This window comes from Arabidopsis thaliana, chromosome 4 (genome assembly GCF_000001735.4).
Source record: "Arabidopsis thaliana chromosome 4, partial sequence".
Taxonomy (NCBI): Eukaryota; Viridiplantae; Streptophyta; class Magnoliopsida; order Brassicales; family Brassicaceae; genus Arabidopsis; species Arabidopsis thaliana.
Window position 1 is genome coordinate 12801281 of NC_003075.7, and position 16411 is coordinate 12817691.

Below are 16411 nucleotides of genomic sequence, written 5' to 3' on the forward strand. Positions count from 1 at the left end.
CAAGATTAGACTGCAAATATTTTCTACCAACCAACTAAACCGGATCATGCAAAGATAGGTCGATAGATGGAAAAAGTTGCAGAGTAAACATTTTGTATTAACTGTTGTAAGGTTCAATTTCAAACAAGTATCAAAATTACGCAGCTATATGATACAAAACGTCTAATTCAACCTATTTCACTTATTGTTTTATTCTATTCACCTGAAAAAATTATATACAACGCATTCTGCTTGCAACCAGGAGCTCTTTTTAAGACCAAATTTCAGTTACGGTTTCTAAAATATATTCAATCCTACTCCTACGTGTAGAAGCTGAATGATTGCTGCTTTCCGGATCCACCTTCCCCGTGGAGTTTGTTCCATTGTTGAAGCGCTGTCATAGTCGCAGACTCTGATGAGACGCTCGCAGACACCTGATTCAACACCAATGACAATGGTTACAGTTTACTAAGCCCAAAACGATATGAAAAAAGAAAAAAAGAAAAGAAAAACAGCATAAGCGAATCTTACCCACTTATGTGCGTCTCTGAAATCCTCCACGTTTAAAGCTCGGAGATCAGAACTTCCACTTAGAGGTGGAGGAACTTTGCCTTGAGCCAGAGCAGCATCTCGCTCCTACCATATAATATCCCATCATAAACATTTGTTCTATAGACAAGTTTACGCAACGTAAAGTTTTCTTGGCTCTGTACAAAGAAAATTTACTCTTTTTTCCTTCTCCAATATCTCCTTGATTGGACGGTGGGCAGCAGTAACACATAGATTCTGAGAGCACCAAAAGAGAAAATAATATGAGCATTAATTACTTTGCCTTTCTCTATCACTTTTGGCAGACCACAACAAAGGTTTAAGGAATTACTAGGAATTTACCTTAAGATCACTTCCAGAATATCCATTAGTCATACTAGCAATCTCACCAATATCCAAATCAGGGGACAAGTCTTCTTTTGCAAGTATAACCTTTAATATAAATGCTCTATTTGAAGTATCTGGTAGTCCCACCATCAACCTGCAGAAGTCAATACCACAAAATTTTCACAACCTATAACTGTCATGTCAATTTAACAAAAAAAGCTTAGTCCAAGGAAGCGATTTATAATTTACCTACGGGGCAACCGTCTAATAACAGCCTCATCAAGGTCAAAAGGCCGATTTGTGGCTGCAAGGACCAGAACACGTTCCCTTTCCTGAGTCGTAAGACCGTCCCAATGCATCATGAACTCATTTTTAATCTTCCGCGAGGCTTCATGTTCACGTGGGTGTTCTCTTCGGCCTAGCATGCTGTCCACCTACAAAACAGTAATAACATTGTAAGACTGTCAGTGCTCTGATTACAAGCAAATTCGCAAGGAATTAACCAGAAAAATTACCTCGTCCACAAAGATAACGCTAGGGGACATTTTACTGGCCAAAGAAAAGACAGCTTTGACATACTTCTCACCCTCACCAAACCACTGCAGTATTAAGAAGAACACAAGTTTGAAAAAAAGATCCCGTGTGTAAATCGGTAGAACTTTTCATAGAGTATTCAGTTACCTTAGATGTGATGCTTGACATTGAGATGTTGATGAAGTTCGCATCAGCTTCCTTTGCCACTGCTTTTGCAAGCATGGTCTTTCCAGTTCCAGGAGGTCCAAATAAAAGAATTCCTTTACAAGGCTGCATAAAGACGAACAAGAGCGGACTGATTAAGAAGCCACCAATGCATAACGTTAACTACCAAATTTTAGGAGAGAAGAATTATTGAGGAAAGCCAAATTAGCAGCTAGTCTCGCAAATAAAAGGTATTTCCTTCATACATCTGTGATAAATCCGAGGCAGGACCTCAAAAAATTATGGGAGTTTTCTGAAACATAATGCAGAGAAGAGAACCACCTTTGTTAATTCCCCCTTGCAGAAAAGTTCAGGCCGTTGTAAAGGAAGCATAACCAGTTCCTTTAAGATATCTTTGACTTTCTCAAGTGCCCCAATGTCATCAAATGTAACATCAATGTCACTGGGCAGAATTACATCACTTAGAAGCCTCTTCTCAAACACATTTTCTACCACAATGTCCTGAAAGCCACAGAGAAAATTAACAGTTCTTACATAATAGGAGCCATTGCCATAATGAAAATAAGTAAACAACAATTCAATTCCAAAGGAAGTTAATAAAGTTAATAAAGGAAATTTGCTAACCTTCTTTGAGCTCGTAGAACCTTTTAGATCATTCTGTAAGAGTCCTATTCCAAATTCTATGCTGCAAGGATCCAAAGTTCGCACTCAATACACCGAGACAGATATTTAAGAGCAGTAATGCACAGGGACAAGCTGCCAATTACCTCTCTCGAGACAAAGTAACCTTAGCTGGATCAGTATCAGGATTTTTGCTTATATGGTTACCAAAAGCCCATCCAATGATCTTTTCTACACCTAAAGCAGAAAGGCAAAGTCAACTCTTTAGAAAAGCATTCCATTGTCATTAGACCGAACAAAGGGAAAACATACTGTCTCTTTGAAGTGTGAGATCCTTCAGGCACATCCTAGACCACGTCGTCTCAAGTCCTTCACATCCTAGACCACGTCGTCGCAACACCTGAATTGAGATGCAATTACGGAATCGTTCTTAAAACTTCTGTAAATCCCCTGTTTTAAAACAGATAATCTTGTACACCAGAGAAAACGTAACATATTCTAGAAGGTCGGCTATCAATAATTTATTTTCATGAGACTTGGAGTCAAGCAATGAAGTTTTGAAAAATAGAGATAAGATAGAGTTATAGAGTTATAGGCTTCAATGAATACAGCCAAAAATCATACAATATATTCAGATGAAAGACATACCATGCGCAAGTGATTGAAGTTAGACTTCACTTTCGAAGTCTCAGCATCACGATCCATTTGATGCTTCCACAATGTAAGACGTTTCTCATCCTGGGAATAATTAGCTCCATCAAGTATAAGGTTTCTTTGACAGACAACAGACGAGAATGCTTATGTCTAGTAGAACAGAGTAACAGACCTGTGGCATCTGAATAGTAATTTTATTCTCAAAGAGCTCCGCTAGAAGTTCTGTTGCATGTGGGACTTCCTTCCCTTGCTTCTTTTGTCTTCCAATATCCTAGGAATATAGAGCGAAAGTAACATTAGTCAATATTAAAAGAAAAGGGATCAAGTACGTTTCAGAACTGAAAGCCGGCTAGAAAACAGCTACTCAATATTAAAAGTCTACTTCAACATATGAAATACAGAAAATGCTGACAAGGAAATTGTGGCAATTATTTTAATGCATGTGATATACATAAAGAAAAAAGGAAACACACTTCTTTGCCCTAGGAAAATTTTCTATTCCAAGAGAGAATAAATAACTTTTGCAAAATGAGCTCAAAGCATAGAAATAGCATGCAACTGGAGCAAAACATAGTACAGTAACTACCTTCACCTTGAGATGATCTGAGTGTGTCTGTGAACAGATCACAATTACGTTTTCTGGGAGATATTCAAGTCTGATTTGGAACGCAGAGTACAAATCGAAGTTTCCAGCAACAGATTTCTCAGCATCTTTCAAAAATAGAATAAACGGACAAGTTCTGCTCTCAGAATGGACAACCTGGAAACAGAAAAAAAATATAAGCACAAGGAAAAAAAAAATTCATTACTTTGCAACTGAAAAGTACCTCAAACAATGTGTTAACAAGTAATCTAACTAGATCCTTAAAACTCGAGCTTTTGAACGGAAGATCAGTAGCTATAAGAAAACAGAAGAAACATTGTGTGAGACAAGAGCTGCTGCGGACCAGTAAATAATGCACTACTGAACATGAAGTACCTTTGCAGAAGAACCCATGTCCGCTTTCACATAGTTCACCAAGATCAACTCCATCAGGTATTGGCTTATCAAATCTAACACCCACTTTAGCTGAAGGATTCTCATCAAACACTAAAATTACTTTCCCTGTAGTCCCATTAGGAGGTCCCCTGAATAAGATTAAGTAAAAAGTGGATCATTAAGTTAAAGAGTGAATAAGGCAAGAGAAAATGTTAAGAAGATAAGTTCGTAAGTCTGACAAAAAATATAAGATAGGGAACAGATTTTCAAAAGATATGTACTTTTTGGATGTAAAGTAATTCATCAATAAATCTTTGCTTTTTATAATAAAAGAAGAGACTTTCTTCACCAGAGCAAACAAATATTCATATTCATATTATATAGAAACCAATATCAGTACTATGATAAGAAGCAAACCTTAAGCCTAAGGTAGATGGCCCCGAATACAACCCAGTACTGAAGAATTTTACTCTGTCACCTGCAAGTGTTTTTTTCTTCCAAATGAAGTATCCGCAAACCAGAAATCCAAGAAGATTGAAGTAGAATCTTCTGTTGCAAACAATGTAATGGGGGCATGCCTTTCTTCAAAGTATGATTCACTGAACGAGGTAAAGTCTCCGGCTCCAACTGTAGCTGTGAGTCTGAATCAGAAGAAGCAGCAGGAGAAAGGCTAGAAGCAACTCCTCCACCGGCTGACAAATCCGAGCTTTTCCCTTGATCAATGAGCTCAATACTCTGATTGGGAAGCTTACATGACTTATTAGAAGCAAGTCCATCCCTCAGTGACTCAACTTCCTTAGCAGTCAGAGCCTGCAGGAAATTGCAGAACGGATGCACCAGGAATTACTTACAGTAATCTCATACCCGTAATCAGGAAAATAGACAAATAAGTGTAGATGCAAAAACTTTCCTCTTGTAAACTAACAAGCATATAAAAAAAAAACAGCTTATATTTAAGTAACACATACAATATCTTACCCCCAAAATTGGATAGCTGTCAAATATTAGCAATTTCGCCTCGAGGTCACGGGCAAGTGCTTTAGCTAACGTCTCTTGGTATATTTCAGACCCTGAAACAACTCCAACCAAAAAGCGAAAATGATGTTTCCGGCTAAAGAAGTACAGGAACCACACAAGCAAGATACCACAAACCTGCGGGACCAGAAAGCAATATCCTTGGATTCATAGGGGTCATGTCGGAGACAAATTGGACATATTCTTTTTTCTTCAGATGTATATATGAAGCATATAATAAGGCAGCCTTTGTATATTCACTGCAAAAATAAAGCCTTAGTCAGCATACACAAAACAGAGAACAAATGCAAAGCGCCTAAACTACCAAAGACAAGAAAGCAGAATTAGACCTCAAAATTCTATGATGATATAAACAGATTCTTAATGGAAGATTCACATGCACATATCTTAACACTGCATGAATACCTGAAAAAATATATCTGACTTGGTCCCATACCTCAAATAATAGGGAAAATTTTTGAATGAAACTTCCATGTTTTCGCCTCTAACAAAACCAGCTTGAATGGCTTCTCTGAATATTGCAGATTGCAGACCATTGCCTGATGTTGAAGCTTGTTGTGAATTACTTGTCACCTCGTTTTTCTCATCCAATATCTGATACCAGCTTTGTTAATATAATGCAAAATGCTGTTGATGACGCCAGGGTACAAGAGAAACATAGAGTATTTACCTCCATTTTGGAATCTTGGTTGTTAACAGAAAAAATTCCTTCCATGCCGTCAACTTGGACCATCGACTCTGGCGCTTGGTGGCTCTTACTGGATGCATGGATCAATCTTTCAAGCGATGATATAATTGAATGACCTGTCATTCTCTCTAGGTCTAGAAACTTTCCTGCAGGAACCTGAACTGAACCAGGTTTTGCTGCAACTATAGGCATTTGCTGATATACCTGGATAGAAATTAAGGGGGAAACTTATGTATATTCCTATGGAGATATTCATCTCAAAACTGAAGGAAAATTTCTTCTTGCATATAATAAAAAAAGTGGAATCACATGAGGATACGAAAGCAATCCTGCTTAAACCAATAACCACTTCGTCACCAGAGTTTAGCACATGGTTGATATTCCCCTCGGCATAATTTCCGTTTATCCACATATGTCCATTGTTTCCCATGGTCTCTAGAACCGCTAAAACATTGCCTTTGCGCTGAACATGTGCACAAACAATGAGAATACATACTGAATAAGGAGTTCACATATCTCCACAAACAACTCAAAAGTAGAAAAAATCATACGCACAGGAATTGCATAGGCCAGTTTAAAATCCAGCAGTGCTAATGTTTGAGCGTAACATTCAAGGAAACAAAAATACCTGAATTCTTGTGATCTTGAACGAGTATGAACTGAGTTCTCCGTCTAAGAATTTGAAGACTGATAGAAAAATGTTTATGCTTGGATACTGAAAATTCATAAGTAGCTCAATTTTGTCAGGATATTGCATCCACAAAAGCATTAGAAAAATAAAGACAGGAAGATCCAATAGATGCTTAATTCACCTGTGCAGACTGTGATAGCAATCGACACCACGGGTTCTCAAACCTACTGTGTACATATGTCCATCTTTCAAAACTTGCCTTCTCTTGCAAAATCGCTGTTGAGTATACAATCCAAACCAGAAAACAAAGACGAATTGAAAAAACAATCTCAAAAGGAATTTAAATTGGGTCCAAGAGCATAAAGATCGAACAAGAATAAGAGCAACGGACCTTGCGCAACAGGTGGTGGTTGCGACGTCGTAGCAGCCGCCGCAGAGGCATCAATCTGGGAGTCTCCAGAGGTTGGAGTAGTGTCGCCTAACACGCATTTACTAGAATCCGAAGGAGGTAGTGTATCGCCGCCATCTTCCAACTGAAACGAAAAGTGAAATCGCCAAAATTGTTCAAACCAGAAGCTCCAGATGGCACTCGAAAGATGGATAAGAAATAATGTCTCCGATCAGAAACCTTTTGGCGTTTGGATGGAGATTTATCTGCGGGAGAAGATGGAGATCTCTTGCCGCTGCTTCCGTCGGGCGGGTTATTGTTCTCGCCGGAGGTAGAATCACTCCGTCCCGGTGACACCATGACTCTTCTTTCTTCCGATTATTTCAAGAGCAAGATTTGCGATTCTTTGAGAGTTGAAGAATCAATGCGAGAGATGAATTTTGAGAGAACGTAACAAGAAATGAGAGAGCTTATGTAAATTGGTGTATATATAGGCCTTTCTCGGTGGGAAAAAATTATAGAGAAACTTTGATTAATGAACCATACCTAAACCAAACCGTTTAGTATTATTAGGAATCGAATTTTGTACTTAACAACCAAAACCAAACCGATCCGGTTCAGTTTTACCCACACCTGGTTTTAATTTTGAACCGCACAACCATCCAAATTCCAAAGCTAGAGTCTCTCAGAGCGTTTTTAGGTCGAACCAGTCCTTAAGGGTCCGACCAATAGAACGTAGTTGCTCGAACTCTTCTTCCAAAAATGGCGCCTCATGAAATTCGCCGTCCTTTCAAGCGACGACCTATCTCCGATCAACAGAAACGCCGAGAGCTTTCTCTTATTCGTCAGACTCAGCATCGCAGTGATGCTCAGCAGCGAGCCCGAAACCTCGCCTCTTCCTTAATCTCGCTCCAATCCTCCTCTCCCGATGTCGACCCAGAGATACTATCTGAAGCCGTGCCTGAGCTTGTAGGAACCGAATCGGAATCGAGTAGCTTTGACGTTCGTCAAGCTTCGAGGCTCAGAGGACCTGAGGCACGCAAGTGGTTCGCAAAGCAGCTAATGTTACCTGAATGGATGATCGACGTCCCTGATAATTTAAGCCAAGATTGGTACTGCTTCTTTCTCATTCTTAATCCGTTGTTGCTGCTTCTCTTCCTTCATAAATGGCTGATTATGAGAATTGGTTGGTTTTTTAGGTATGTGTTAGCAAGACCAGCTGGGAAAAGATGTTTTGTAGTTTCATCTGATGGAACAACTGTTAGTAGAGTACGAAATGGGTCCACTTTGCATCTTTTCCCTTCTGCATTACCTGGTGGTGCGAGGAAAAAAGGCGCTTCTGGCCCTGCAAACTCGTACTCTATACTAGACTGTATCTTTCACGAGGTAAAAGATTCTTCATTTTCACTGATTTATCGGGTTTACCCTCAGTTTTGATCTTACTAAGAGGTGATTTGTTACTGTTTTTTTATGCAGTCGGATCAAACATACTATGTGATTGATATGGTTTGTTGGAGAGGTTACTCGCTTTATGAATGCACATCAGAGTTCAGGTTCTTTTGGTTGCAATCGAAACTTGCTGAGACCGGTGCTTGTGATCCGCCTTCCGTCTACCACAAGTTCAGGTTCAGTGTAGTTCCTTTTTACAACTGCGACCAAAGCGGACTTCACTCAGCTTATACAGGATCATTACCTTATGTCAGGGATGGATTGTTATTTTATAACAAGTAAGTGCATCATTTCATCTCGCCTACTTGTAAGGTGCCTTTAAGTTTACTGTGATTCCCATCTTTCCTTCTCCTGCTGTCTGCACTTGCAAAAAGTTTGGGTGCCTTAAGGTTTGGAGTAGCGAATCAGTTGTTTTCTAGTGCAGGATTATTGCAACTAGCCTAGGAGTTATGTAGTTAGTTGTAGTTTTGCCATCTCAGCAAAGGACCTTAAGTCGTTAGTTTAGAGCTGAATGGTTTGAAGGGATATTAGGGAATGCATTTGGTTATGATGGTATAGGGTTTTAGTTTGGGCAGTAGGGTCGATAACCGGGGAACCTTTCGTTAAAAAAGTTCTTCAGACTTAACAATTTCGTATCAAAACCATTGGTTATGATGAATGATGATTATATTAGAACGAGGACAGATCTTGTATTCTCTGTTTTATGAATGTTACTTTATAATATCACTGGTTGCTTCATACTCAGTGGTAGTATCATGATATCAATATCTCATTGGTCTAGTATTTTTCTTTGACTCTTTCCCACTAAAGTTCATGTAATTATTGCAGACATGCACATTATCATACTGGAAATACTCCTCTGGTGTTGATATGGAAGGATGAGAGCTGTAGTCAGTATGTCATCGATACTGATAACAATGGAGAAGTTCCAAACCAACAACATGTAAGTGGATTTTGACAGACTTTTACAGCTCATGGTTTTTCATACAAAGTGTTTAGTATTACACTCCCATTTACAAAGTCTTAACATATATTCTCTCTGTATCTTGTAAAAACAGATTGTCTTGGAGTTGCAAGAAGAAGGAAAACTTGTAACATCTGATGATCCACCTGTACCATTCAGTTGCTTAAATGCAGATTTTGTAAAACAGGTCTGTTCAGAATATAATGGAGTGGTTTATATATCCTGATCAGCCTTTAAACCAAGATTATATGATCAGCATTTGGAAAAATTGAAAATTGAAGAACATATCTATATTTCTTATGATGAATGATGATTATATTAGAAAGTGGACAGATCTTGTATCCTCTGTTTTATGAATGTTACTGTATAATATCACTGGTTGCTTCATACTCAGTGGTAGTATCTATACTGTGTCTATGTTTGTTATAGACTCTATGTACTCGTAAGTTAGTGATATTGCTTAGTAATAGCTTCTTTGAGTTCTTTCTAGGACCAACAGAGCCCTCTAGCTTAGTACTGCTCTGTTTGTTATAGACTCCATGTACCCATAATAACAGATTGTAAAGATGATTTCGCACTGTGTTAATTTGCTAAATGTGTGGTTCGTGCCATGTTGGATATTACAGTCAGGGCTGTCTTCAGGAAGTCTTATTCGCTTTGCCATTGGCGATGGAGGGCTGAAATGTGTGGATGGTAGATTTGAGAAGGCGGATTTGCAATATATCGGTGTATCAAATCGAGCCCGAGCCTTTGCTGATAGCTATTCCAAGGTCGGTACTCTCTCTCCTTGCATATGGCATACGAATTTTGGGAGAATCATGCTTATGAAATTGACTCAAGCATTTACAATCCATCTTGCAGATCATGTTTCAATATATGGCCCGACATTCTCCCCTGAAAGTAGAAGATCTTGCTTCTACGATTTCACCTGAGGACCAACAGGACAAGCCCCCTGAAGTGGAGATGTCCGATTGACGAGAAGAGAGTCTAAAGTATATTGTTTGGTCACTGTGTTGTGTTCGTGGAAACAGAGGGAAGTAAATTTTGAAAAACGTAGCCACGTTTTTTTGGCTTCTCATATGATGTAAGATAGTTTGTTCTATGAAAATGAGAAAAAATAAATCGTTACTTAAATTGTCTATAGAGTAAATCCCTGCAAATTGAAGAAATCAACAAATCTTGACCAATAGAATTGCGTAAAACCCTGTTAAAAAACAGTTCCAAGAAGCTAATTGTTTTGAAGGAAAACAATGTAATACAAAAAAATCATCCAGCTGATGTGGTGGGCTCGCAGCTATCGTGAGTGCAAGCCAAAACATCTCTGTAATCTCTAGAGATGTTGAAGGAGTCATACACTTGGCCAGTGCTGCTCTTCTTGTACTCAAAGAGCAGTGATGAGTGATCGGAAGCAGTCAACTTCACAAACCCAAAGTCGTAGTCTCTGACCAAACTCCATTTGGGTACAAGTGAGCTAAAGGGAGACAAGTGACTTCCTGCACCACCAACAACAACATGGATGGTTCCTTTAAAGGTCCCTGAGTAGTGATCCTTATCATTGTTCACACATTGGCTCTGCAATAGAAGAAAAAAAGGGTAAGAAAAGAGCTACATCCATGAGACGAAAACCGAGCAATTTAGGATGGGATCAAACCTCGTAAATGGGGCAGGTTCGCTCATAGTTATGGACATGGCCGTAGAAAGCAAGGTCTACTTTGTACTTCTGCCACAGTTTTTGTAGGCTTTCTCTTCCCATAGGCTCTTCAAAGGTTCCTTCTTTGCCATACCAATCATTGGTGGAATAACCAAGGACACGATGAGCTATAAAAATGAGCCAAGGCTGAGTCTTTCTATCAACAGTGGCAAGACAATTCTCAATGAATTTGTATTGCTCCGTGCCTTCTCTCCAATCGTGTTCACTGTCTGCTACACAGAAGCGAAACATTCCATAATCTGTTTTGTACCTGCCCATTCAACCGAAATTTGTAAGATACCGTTCTGAAACTTGCAAGAAAATGTCAATGGTTTAACTAACTTTACCAGAATTTAGCTCTGTTCTCAGCAGGAAAGTAGAACATGGTCTCTGCAGGAACACCACACTCTCCTCCGGAGTCTGTACCGGCATAAAAAGATCCAGTGTCTGGCCAATCACGCTCATGGTTGCCACTGCAGTGAAGAAAAGGATAACTTAAAGCACTGCAAGAGTAGAGAGTAGAAGCACAATGTTGTAGATTTTCTTGTTGACTAACCTGGCGATCATGTAGGGTACAGTAGAAGCAATGGGCTGGACTTGAGCTGTGAACTGATCCCACTGGGAGAGATACCCATTGGAATAAGTGAGATCTCCAATGTGGAAAACAATGTCAATGTCCTTCAAGTCCTTGATGACTTGGTCTGTTGTGTTGAGGGAACCAGGCTGGTAATCATTGTACTCATTCGAGCCATCTCGCTCACCCTGAAACATATTTCAATCAAGGAAAATCATTTTAGATATTAGTCTGAGAGCGCATGGAGATCATAATGGCCTAAAAGAGACGATACCATACCTTTCCCATGTCACCAAATATTATGACCCGTTGTTTCGAGTCTTGTCCAGGATAAGGAGAGGACACAAAGGTGTAATTCTTGCTCCAAATTGTGGAACCATTGACCAAGTCATGGCCTAGCCTGTATATGTATCTGTAAACCAAAGGATTGAGAGTTACATGTATGAAACTATATTAGTGCTCCTGGATTAGACGATAAAGAAGCAAACTAAAGATTTCATACTCGCGGTTTGGCCAAAGTTCTTTCAAGAAAGAAGTATGGAAGAAACCAGGATCACGCCAACCAACGCCGCGAGCAGGATTACCTGTGTAAACATAGCATGCATCCACAAATCAAATCTCTAGAATGATCCAGATGAGTAGTTTCAGATATTCCAGGACTGCTGGCTCAGAGATCACAGCGAAACAGGACATACCACACATGCTGTTTCTGTTAAAGGTCAATGTTCCAGCTGGTGATCTTCTAGCTGGAAGTCCCTTTGCACTCCATTCAATGAAAGGAACAGCCTCATCTATGTTGTACCCACTAGTCCATGTCACGGTCATCTATCAAAGATAGAAAAATAAGCAAGTTTTAGCTAAAGATCCCAAATATTGTATAGCTGCTTCAGAAGTCTCAAGGCCATTGAGTGGAAAAACTTACTTCGTCCCAATTCTTCCCTAATGCAAGACGCGGATAGACAGGTGCTTTAGGATTGAAGAAAGCTACAGGATTCGAAACCCCGAGAAGGTGTGGCTGTGATATTCAAAAGATCAATAATTAAGTCCACTTGATATACAAAATACTAAACTGAGAAAAACTATAGTTATAACCTACCTCTTGAACTCCATTGGAAAACAGTGCAAAGGAGACATCAGCTCTCTGATTTATAATCTGGAACTTGAGAGTCACATTCCCGGACTTCATGTAATCTGGATGAGAATTACAATACATGTACTGCCAAATAGAAATTAAAAGGGGAATGTTACACCGGGACTTAAAAAAAAAAAAAAAATCACTGGTAAATATGTAATAAACCAAACCTTGATGGGAGAAGAGCATATGTAAGGAGTTTTCTCTTTGCCACCACTTGTTGGCCAACAGTTACCCGAACTAACAAACAACAAAGACAAGTTAATAATGCACAAATGGCACGTTCACAAGTTAACAAACACAGATGCAGATTAGAAAAAATACTCGAATTTTGCTGGAGAGAAAACTCCTATCCAATCATCTGAAGTGGGCTTGGGGTTGGAGATAGCAAGATTTACCCATTCTGTATCTTCACCCTGTAAGATCAAAGTCATGACATCAATAACATATCTATTTAAGTTTGGTTTTTGTGATAATTACGTGAAATCAAGAAAACATATTCAAGTCTATCATACAATTTTTTTGACATTTAAAAAAACCATCTCTTAAGAGTTAATATATATCTGTCAAACAAGAATCTGACAAGAACAATAATATGATGAAAGAATTTGTTATTGGAACCTGGGAACCAAGAACTTGAGGCGAAGCGTGAAGTTTGACAGAACTATCTAAAGCAAGACTTGTTTCGTAAACATTAATTTGAGCAAGTGCTTGATCTCCACGACCATTGGCATGATCCAAACATAAGCTCGAGCTGAACAGTGCGAGTAAACACAGAAGCACACCTAAAACTCTAGCCATATTTTTTTTTGTTTTTCCTTTGTTGTGACTGAGAAACAAAACCAGAAAGGTATATATATATATATTATAATCAGGATATATCTAGGAATCCCAAAATTGATTCATGTCTATCGAATTAAACAAAATCAAATATTTTCTTTCACCGTCAAATCTTTAGTCAGGAATATTCTAACAGTTTCTTTTTAATATTCTAACAGTTTTTTCTTAATGATAGTTCATACTGTTTTAAAAACAAATAATGATAACGGAAAAAACGGATTTTCGTTTTATTCAGACTTATGTACATTAGGCTGATCCGGGTCGGACCGGCTTTGAACCGGAAATTAATAAAGCTTGATTGTTAAATTTGGCAACCGTGGCTTCGGTTTCAATCGCGCTGTAATCGCATCACTAATTCGGGTCACTTTGGAAAGAAAGAAGAAGAAGATGAAGAAACCATCGAAAAAGAGCGAAATCGAGTTCTGCACGGTGTGCCGGTTTCATCACGACCAAGGCTCGCGCCACAAGTACTTCCCTCGCCACAAAAGTTCCCTCTCTTCCTTACTCGATCGATTCAGATCGAAGATAGCTGACGTCAGATTCTTCCTGAAGAACCCTAGCGTTCTACGGCCACAAGAGCAGTCGCAAAACCGTGTTTGGTGTGTCTTCTGCGATGAGGACATTGTTGAGCTCGGTAGCTCCTTCGCCTGGTATGCCATTCCGTTTTCTCTTTCCTCTCGATTTGTGACTGTTTGTTTGATTTGGGTTCATTGTTGTGCGAACATTAGTAGCTGTGTTACTTTATTTGAATGTAGAATCAGAGTGCGCAAGAGTTGATTGAAACTGTGCTAGAAAACTGGGATTGTATCTAAACTGATGCGTCTTCTGATGATAATTGATTTATTTGACTGCACATAATACTTTGTTTGGAAACTTTGTATCAGTTCTAAGGCTATCAATCACTTCGCAAGTTCCGATCATCTTAAGAATATCAAGCAATTTCTGTCGAAAAATGGCCCGGCAATGGATTGCATAGACGAGTTCCGAATTTCAGAAGCTGATGTAGCTAAGGTATGCACTATTTACTTGAATATTATGCTCTTCTGTTTTTACAGATCTCAATTGCAACCTTTGCGGTTTAAGAGTGTAGCCATGTTATTCGTTGAAATCTCTAATGAAATTCTATTCATGCTGGATGCAGTGGGAGAAAAAATGTCAGTCATTTGGAAATGAAGATGCATCTTTTGAAGGGTCCTGTGGACAGCTGTCTGGGACATCTAATGATATCCACACTAAACTTGCGTTTGAAACTATGGATAGAATTAAAAAAGTTCCTGCACACCATATAAATTCATATAAATCAAATGATGTTATGCCTTTACAGTATAATACGAATGAGTATCAGATATCACTTTCAGAGATTCCTGGAGTTATACATAATGGTTCATATCTGAACATGGATGATTCCCAATTCCCTCTATGTGATGAATCAGGTATTTTTGGTTGATTCCGACCTCCACAATTTGTCAGTTTCCAAGTGTTTACAAGTTGTGTATAATAGTCTCTAACTCTCTATAATTATATTTTCTAGGGAACGGGTTTGGCGAACATTCCATTCCTTGTAGAAGCAAGGACTACTCGGGCAACGGTAATTATTGCACCCAAGAGGTGGGTTTCAGTCATAGTAACATTGATATTCTGATAATCTGGTTATGGTGCATCTATATGACGCTTCCTGTTAGTTTCATCATGAGGATTCTTTGGCTCAGAATTTTGGTTATAGGCTAGTTTTTCTAAAGTTTATGGTCTTAAGTATTCCTTGGTTCAGGAATTTCTTATGTGTTATATGCGTAATTTGCACATCAAAAAAATTCTTCTATATATGAGAGGTTTTTTAGGCAGAATGAATTTTATTAAAGTTTGGGGTAAGAAATACTTTTGTGTGTTGTTTTTATCATCAAAGTTCCTTCACTGTTTGGCTATCTTTTTCCATGTGTTCAACTACATCATACCTCCAGAGCTATCTCATTGGCTAAGTCCAAACTTTTATAAAAGAGCCTGTGACTGACATTGTCTTCATCTAGAATTATCAGGTGAGCCAAGATAAGAAACAAATTGATGGCTCTTACAATCCTCCAGGTAGGCCTCTGCTTTCAAATTTGATCTGCGTTGTGTTAATTTCATGATTAGGGCTTTATCGTCTAGGTCTATGAATTTCATTAACGTAGCCAATCTTATATGCACTACTTTTAATGGCATGGGTTTTATTTTTTTCAGGTGTGGTGGGAATGACTAGCATTTCGTCCTCACATTCCACTGATGCTGGCGGGAACGTTCACTCTGGAGCTCCTCCACCTTGGCTTGATGCAAATGATGGGGATTTTTCTAGTGTTCAACTAAACCAATCAGATGTGGCCCGCTTTCAGGCAAAGGTACCTGGAAAGAATCGTAAGCTGAATCCTAATAGGGTTGGCGCTGCATGGGCTGAAAGGAGAAAGATAGAGATAGAAATGGAGAAGAGTGGACATGTAACGAAGAGTAACATTGATCCAGACTGGCTTCCCAACTTTGGTCGGGTTTGGCAATCAGGCACTAGAAAAGAATCCAGGAAAGAATTTGAGAAGGAAAAACGGAAGTTAGTGAAAACTGAAAGCATCTCTACAGAATCAGAACCAGTCAAAATACAACCGTACATTAGCAAACGGGCGGTAAGTTTTTACCTTTGCTCATGTTGAATTATAAATGACTACTGGTCTCATGTCATTTGATATTTTTTCTACTTCTCAAACGTATTTGTTTGGATTGATATTCCTTTTAGCGACATATCATGTGGTTTCCTTTTATACTCAACATAAAAGGATACATATTGCTTTGTTGCTACTGTTTTAAATTTAGTTCGAGAAATACTTTTCAGTGGTCTTATGTATATACATTAATTGTGATTGCAGCGAAGAGAGAGTGGTGAGTAATGGCGGTGGCTGACATCCAAAATGGCAACTAGTAAGGATTATCTCATGTAGGAATTTTATAATCCTCGTTTCCTGGAGATCCTACTCCAATGTATCTTGTTTTCATGTTGAGCTATGATAGAATTTAGAAGTATGTGATCCTGGGACTCCTTTCAAGTAGTGTAAAAAATGGATAAAATTTTGTTTTTGGTACGAGAGATTTTAAAGGGTTAAAGTTTTACGTAGCTTATGCAGTAATAAAATATAGCATGGAGAAGGCCTTTCTCCACTATCTGATCTTCCTTTGGGTTCTTCATCTTAAGA

General features: G+C 38.8%; 4 protein-coding genes across 9 annotated transcripts; 2 read left to right on the forward strand and 2 right to left on the reverse strand.

Moving 5' to 3' along the window:
* Positions 1-95: 95 nt before the first annotated feature.
* On the reverse strand, positions 96-6991 carry AT4G24860 (P-loop containing nucleoside triphosphate hydrolases superfamily protein; the record flags this gene model as incomplete). Of its 4 annotated transcripts, NM_001341714.1 has the most annotated exons (28): positions 96-413; positions 511-615; positions 706-765; positions 871-1009; positions 1105-1289; positions 1371-1454; positions 1537-1659; positions 1876-2055; positions 2179-2239; positions 2322-2412; positions 2488-2575; positions 2824-2913; positions 3002-3100; positions 3416-3589; positions 3657-3727; positions 3809-3957; positions 4226-4286; positions 4387-4618; positions 4660-4728; positions 4787-4878; positions 4961-5082; positions 5280-5437; positions 5514-5735; positions 5851-5994; positions 6160-6246; positions 6344-6438; positions 6554-6695; positions 6791-6910. In NM_001341714.1, 28 exons carry the CDS (start codon positions 6908-6910, stop codon positions 300-302), a joined length of 3357 nt encoding a protein of 1118 aa, NP_001328559.1. In that variant the 3' UTR covers positions 96-299. The 4 variants fall into 4 exon arrangements, with proteins under 4 accessions (NP_001328559.1, NP_194217.2, NP_001328558.1 ...); NM_118619.3 differs by lacking the exon at positions 4226-4286 and having other exon boundaries at positions 99-413; positions 4287-4618; positions 5878-5994; NM_001341715.1 differs by lacking the exon at positions 4226-4286 and having other exon boundaries at positions 232-413; positions 3422-3589; positions 4287-4618; positions 5878-5994.
* Positions 6992-7061: 70 nt separating this feature from the next.
* Positions 7062-10465, forward strand: AT4G24880 (snurportin-1 protein). Of its 2 annotated transcripts, NM_118620.4 has the most exons (7): positions 7062-7662; positions 7750-7936; positions 8027-8277; positions 8828-8942; positions 9058-9150; positions 9590-9733; positions 9825-10465. In NM_118620.4, the coding sequence occupies exons 1-7, from the start codon at positions 7313-7315 to the stop codon at positions 9936-9938; spliced, it is 1254 nt and encodes a 417-aa protein (NP_567711.1). In that variant the 5' UTR covers positions 7062-7312; the 3' UTR covers positions 9939-10465. The 2 variants fall into 2 exon arrangements, with proteins under 2 accessions (NP_567711.1, NP_001328208.1); NM_001341717.1 differs by having other exon boundaries at positions 9058-9733.
* Positions 10074-13176, reverse strand: PAP24 (purple acid phosphatase 24). Its single transcript, NM_118621.4, has 12 exons — positions 12981-13176; positions 12684-12775; positions 12530-12599; positions 12324-12443; positions 12150-12242; positions 11923-12052; positions 11730-11811; positions 11507-11639; positions 11210-11415; positions 11001-11126; positions 10615-10924; positions 10074-10535 (listed from the first exon to the last, which is right to left on the reverse strand). Exons 1-12 carry the CDS (start codon positions 13158-13160, stop codon positions 10230-10232), a joined length of 1848 nt encoding a protein of 615 aa, NP_194219.2. The 5' UTR covers positions 13161-13176; the 3' UTR covers positions 10074-10229.
* Positions 13177-13525: 349 nt separating this feature from the next.
* On the forward strand, positions 13526-16342 carry TTL (coiled coil protein). 2 transcript variants are annotated; one of them, NM_118622.6, is made up of 7 exons: positions 13526-13849; positions 14084-14210; positions 14341-14632; positions 14731-14807; positions 15224-15278; positions 15417-15847; positions 16088-16342. In NM_118622.6, exons 1-7 carry the CDS (start codon positions 13587-13589, stop codon positions 16106-16108), a joined length of 1266 nt encoding a protein of 421 aa, NP_194220.2. In that variant the 5' UTR covers positions 13526-13586; the 3' UTR covers positions 16109-16342. The 2 variants fall into 2 exon arrangements, with proteins under 2 accessions (NP_194220.2, NP_001328379.1); NM_001341718.1 differs by having other exon boundaries at positions 13547-13849; positions 15233-15278.
* Positions 16343-16411: the final 69 nt, after the last annotated feature.

What these genes read in the sequence shown, in the direction of transcription:
- PAP24 (NM_118621.4), bottom strand. Translation starts at nt 13,160, where the DNA reads ATGGCTAGAGTTTTAGGTGTGCTTCTGTGTTTACTCGCACTGTTCAGC. An exon ending in TTCTCTCCAGCAAAATTCGA is followed by an intron (nt 12,600 to 12,683) that starts GTATTTTTTCTA and finishes GTTGTTTGTTAG; the next exon opens with TTCGGGTAACTGTTGGCCAA. An exon ending in TAGGGAAGAATTGGGACGAA is followed by an intron (nt 12,053 to 12,149) that starts GTAAGTTTTTCC and finishes TATCTTTGATAG; the next exon opens with ATGACCGTGACATGGACTAG.
- TTL (NM_118622.6), top strand. Translation starts at nt 13,587, where the DNA reads ATGAAGAAACCATCGAAAAAGAGCGAAATCGAGTTCTGCACGGTGTGC. An exon ending in CCCTCTATGTGATGAATCAG is followed by an intron (nt 14,633 to 14,730) that starts GTATTTTTGGTT and finishes TATATTTTCTAG; the next exon opens with GGAACGGGTTTGGCGAACAT. An exon ending in CGTACATTAGCAAACGGGCG is followed by an intron (nt 15,848 to 16,087) that starts GTAAGTTTTTAC and finishes TTGTGATTGCAG; the next exon opens with CGAAGAGAGAGTGGTGAGTA.
- AT4G24880 (NM_118620.4), top strand. Translation starts at nt 7,313, where the DNA reads ATGGCGCCTCATGAAATTCGCCGTCCTTTCAAGCGACGACCTATCTCC. An exon ending in GGATTGTTATTTTATAACAA is followed by an intron (nt 8,278 to 8,827) that starts GTAAGTGCATCA and finishes TAATTATTGCAG; the next exon opens with ACATGCACATTATCATACTG. An exon ending in ATGCAGATTTTGTAAAACAG is followed by an intron (nt 9,151 to 9,589) that starts GTCTGTTCAGAA and finishes TGGATATTACAG; the next exon opens with TCAGGGCTGTCTTCAGGAAG.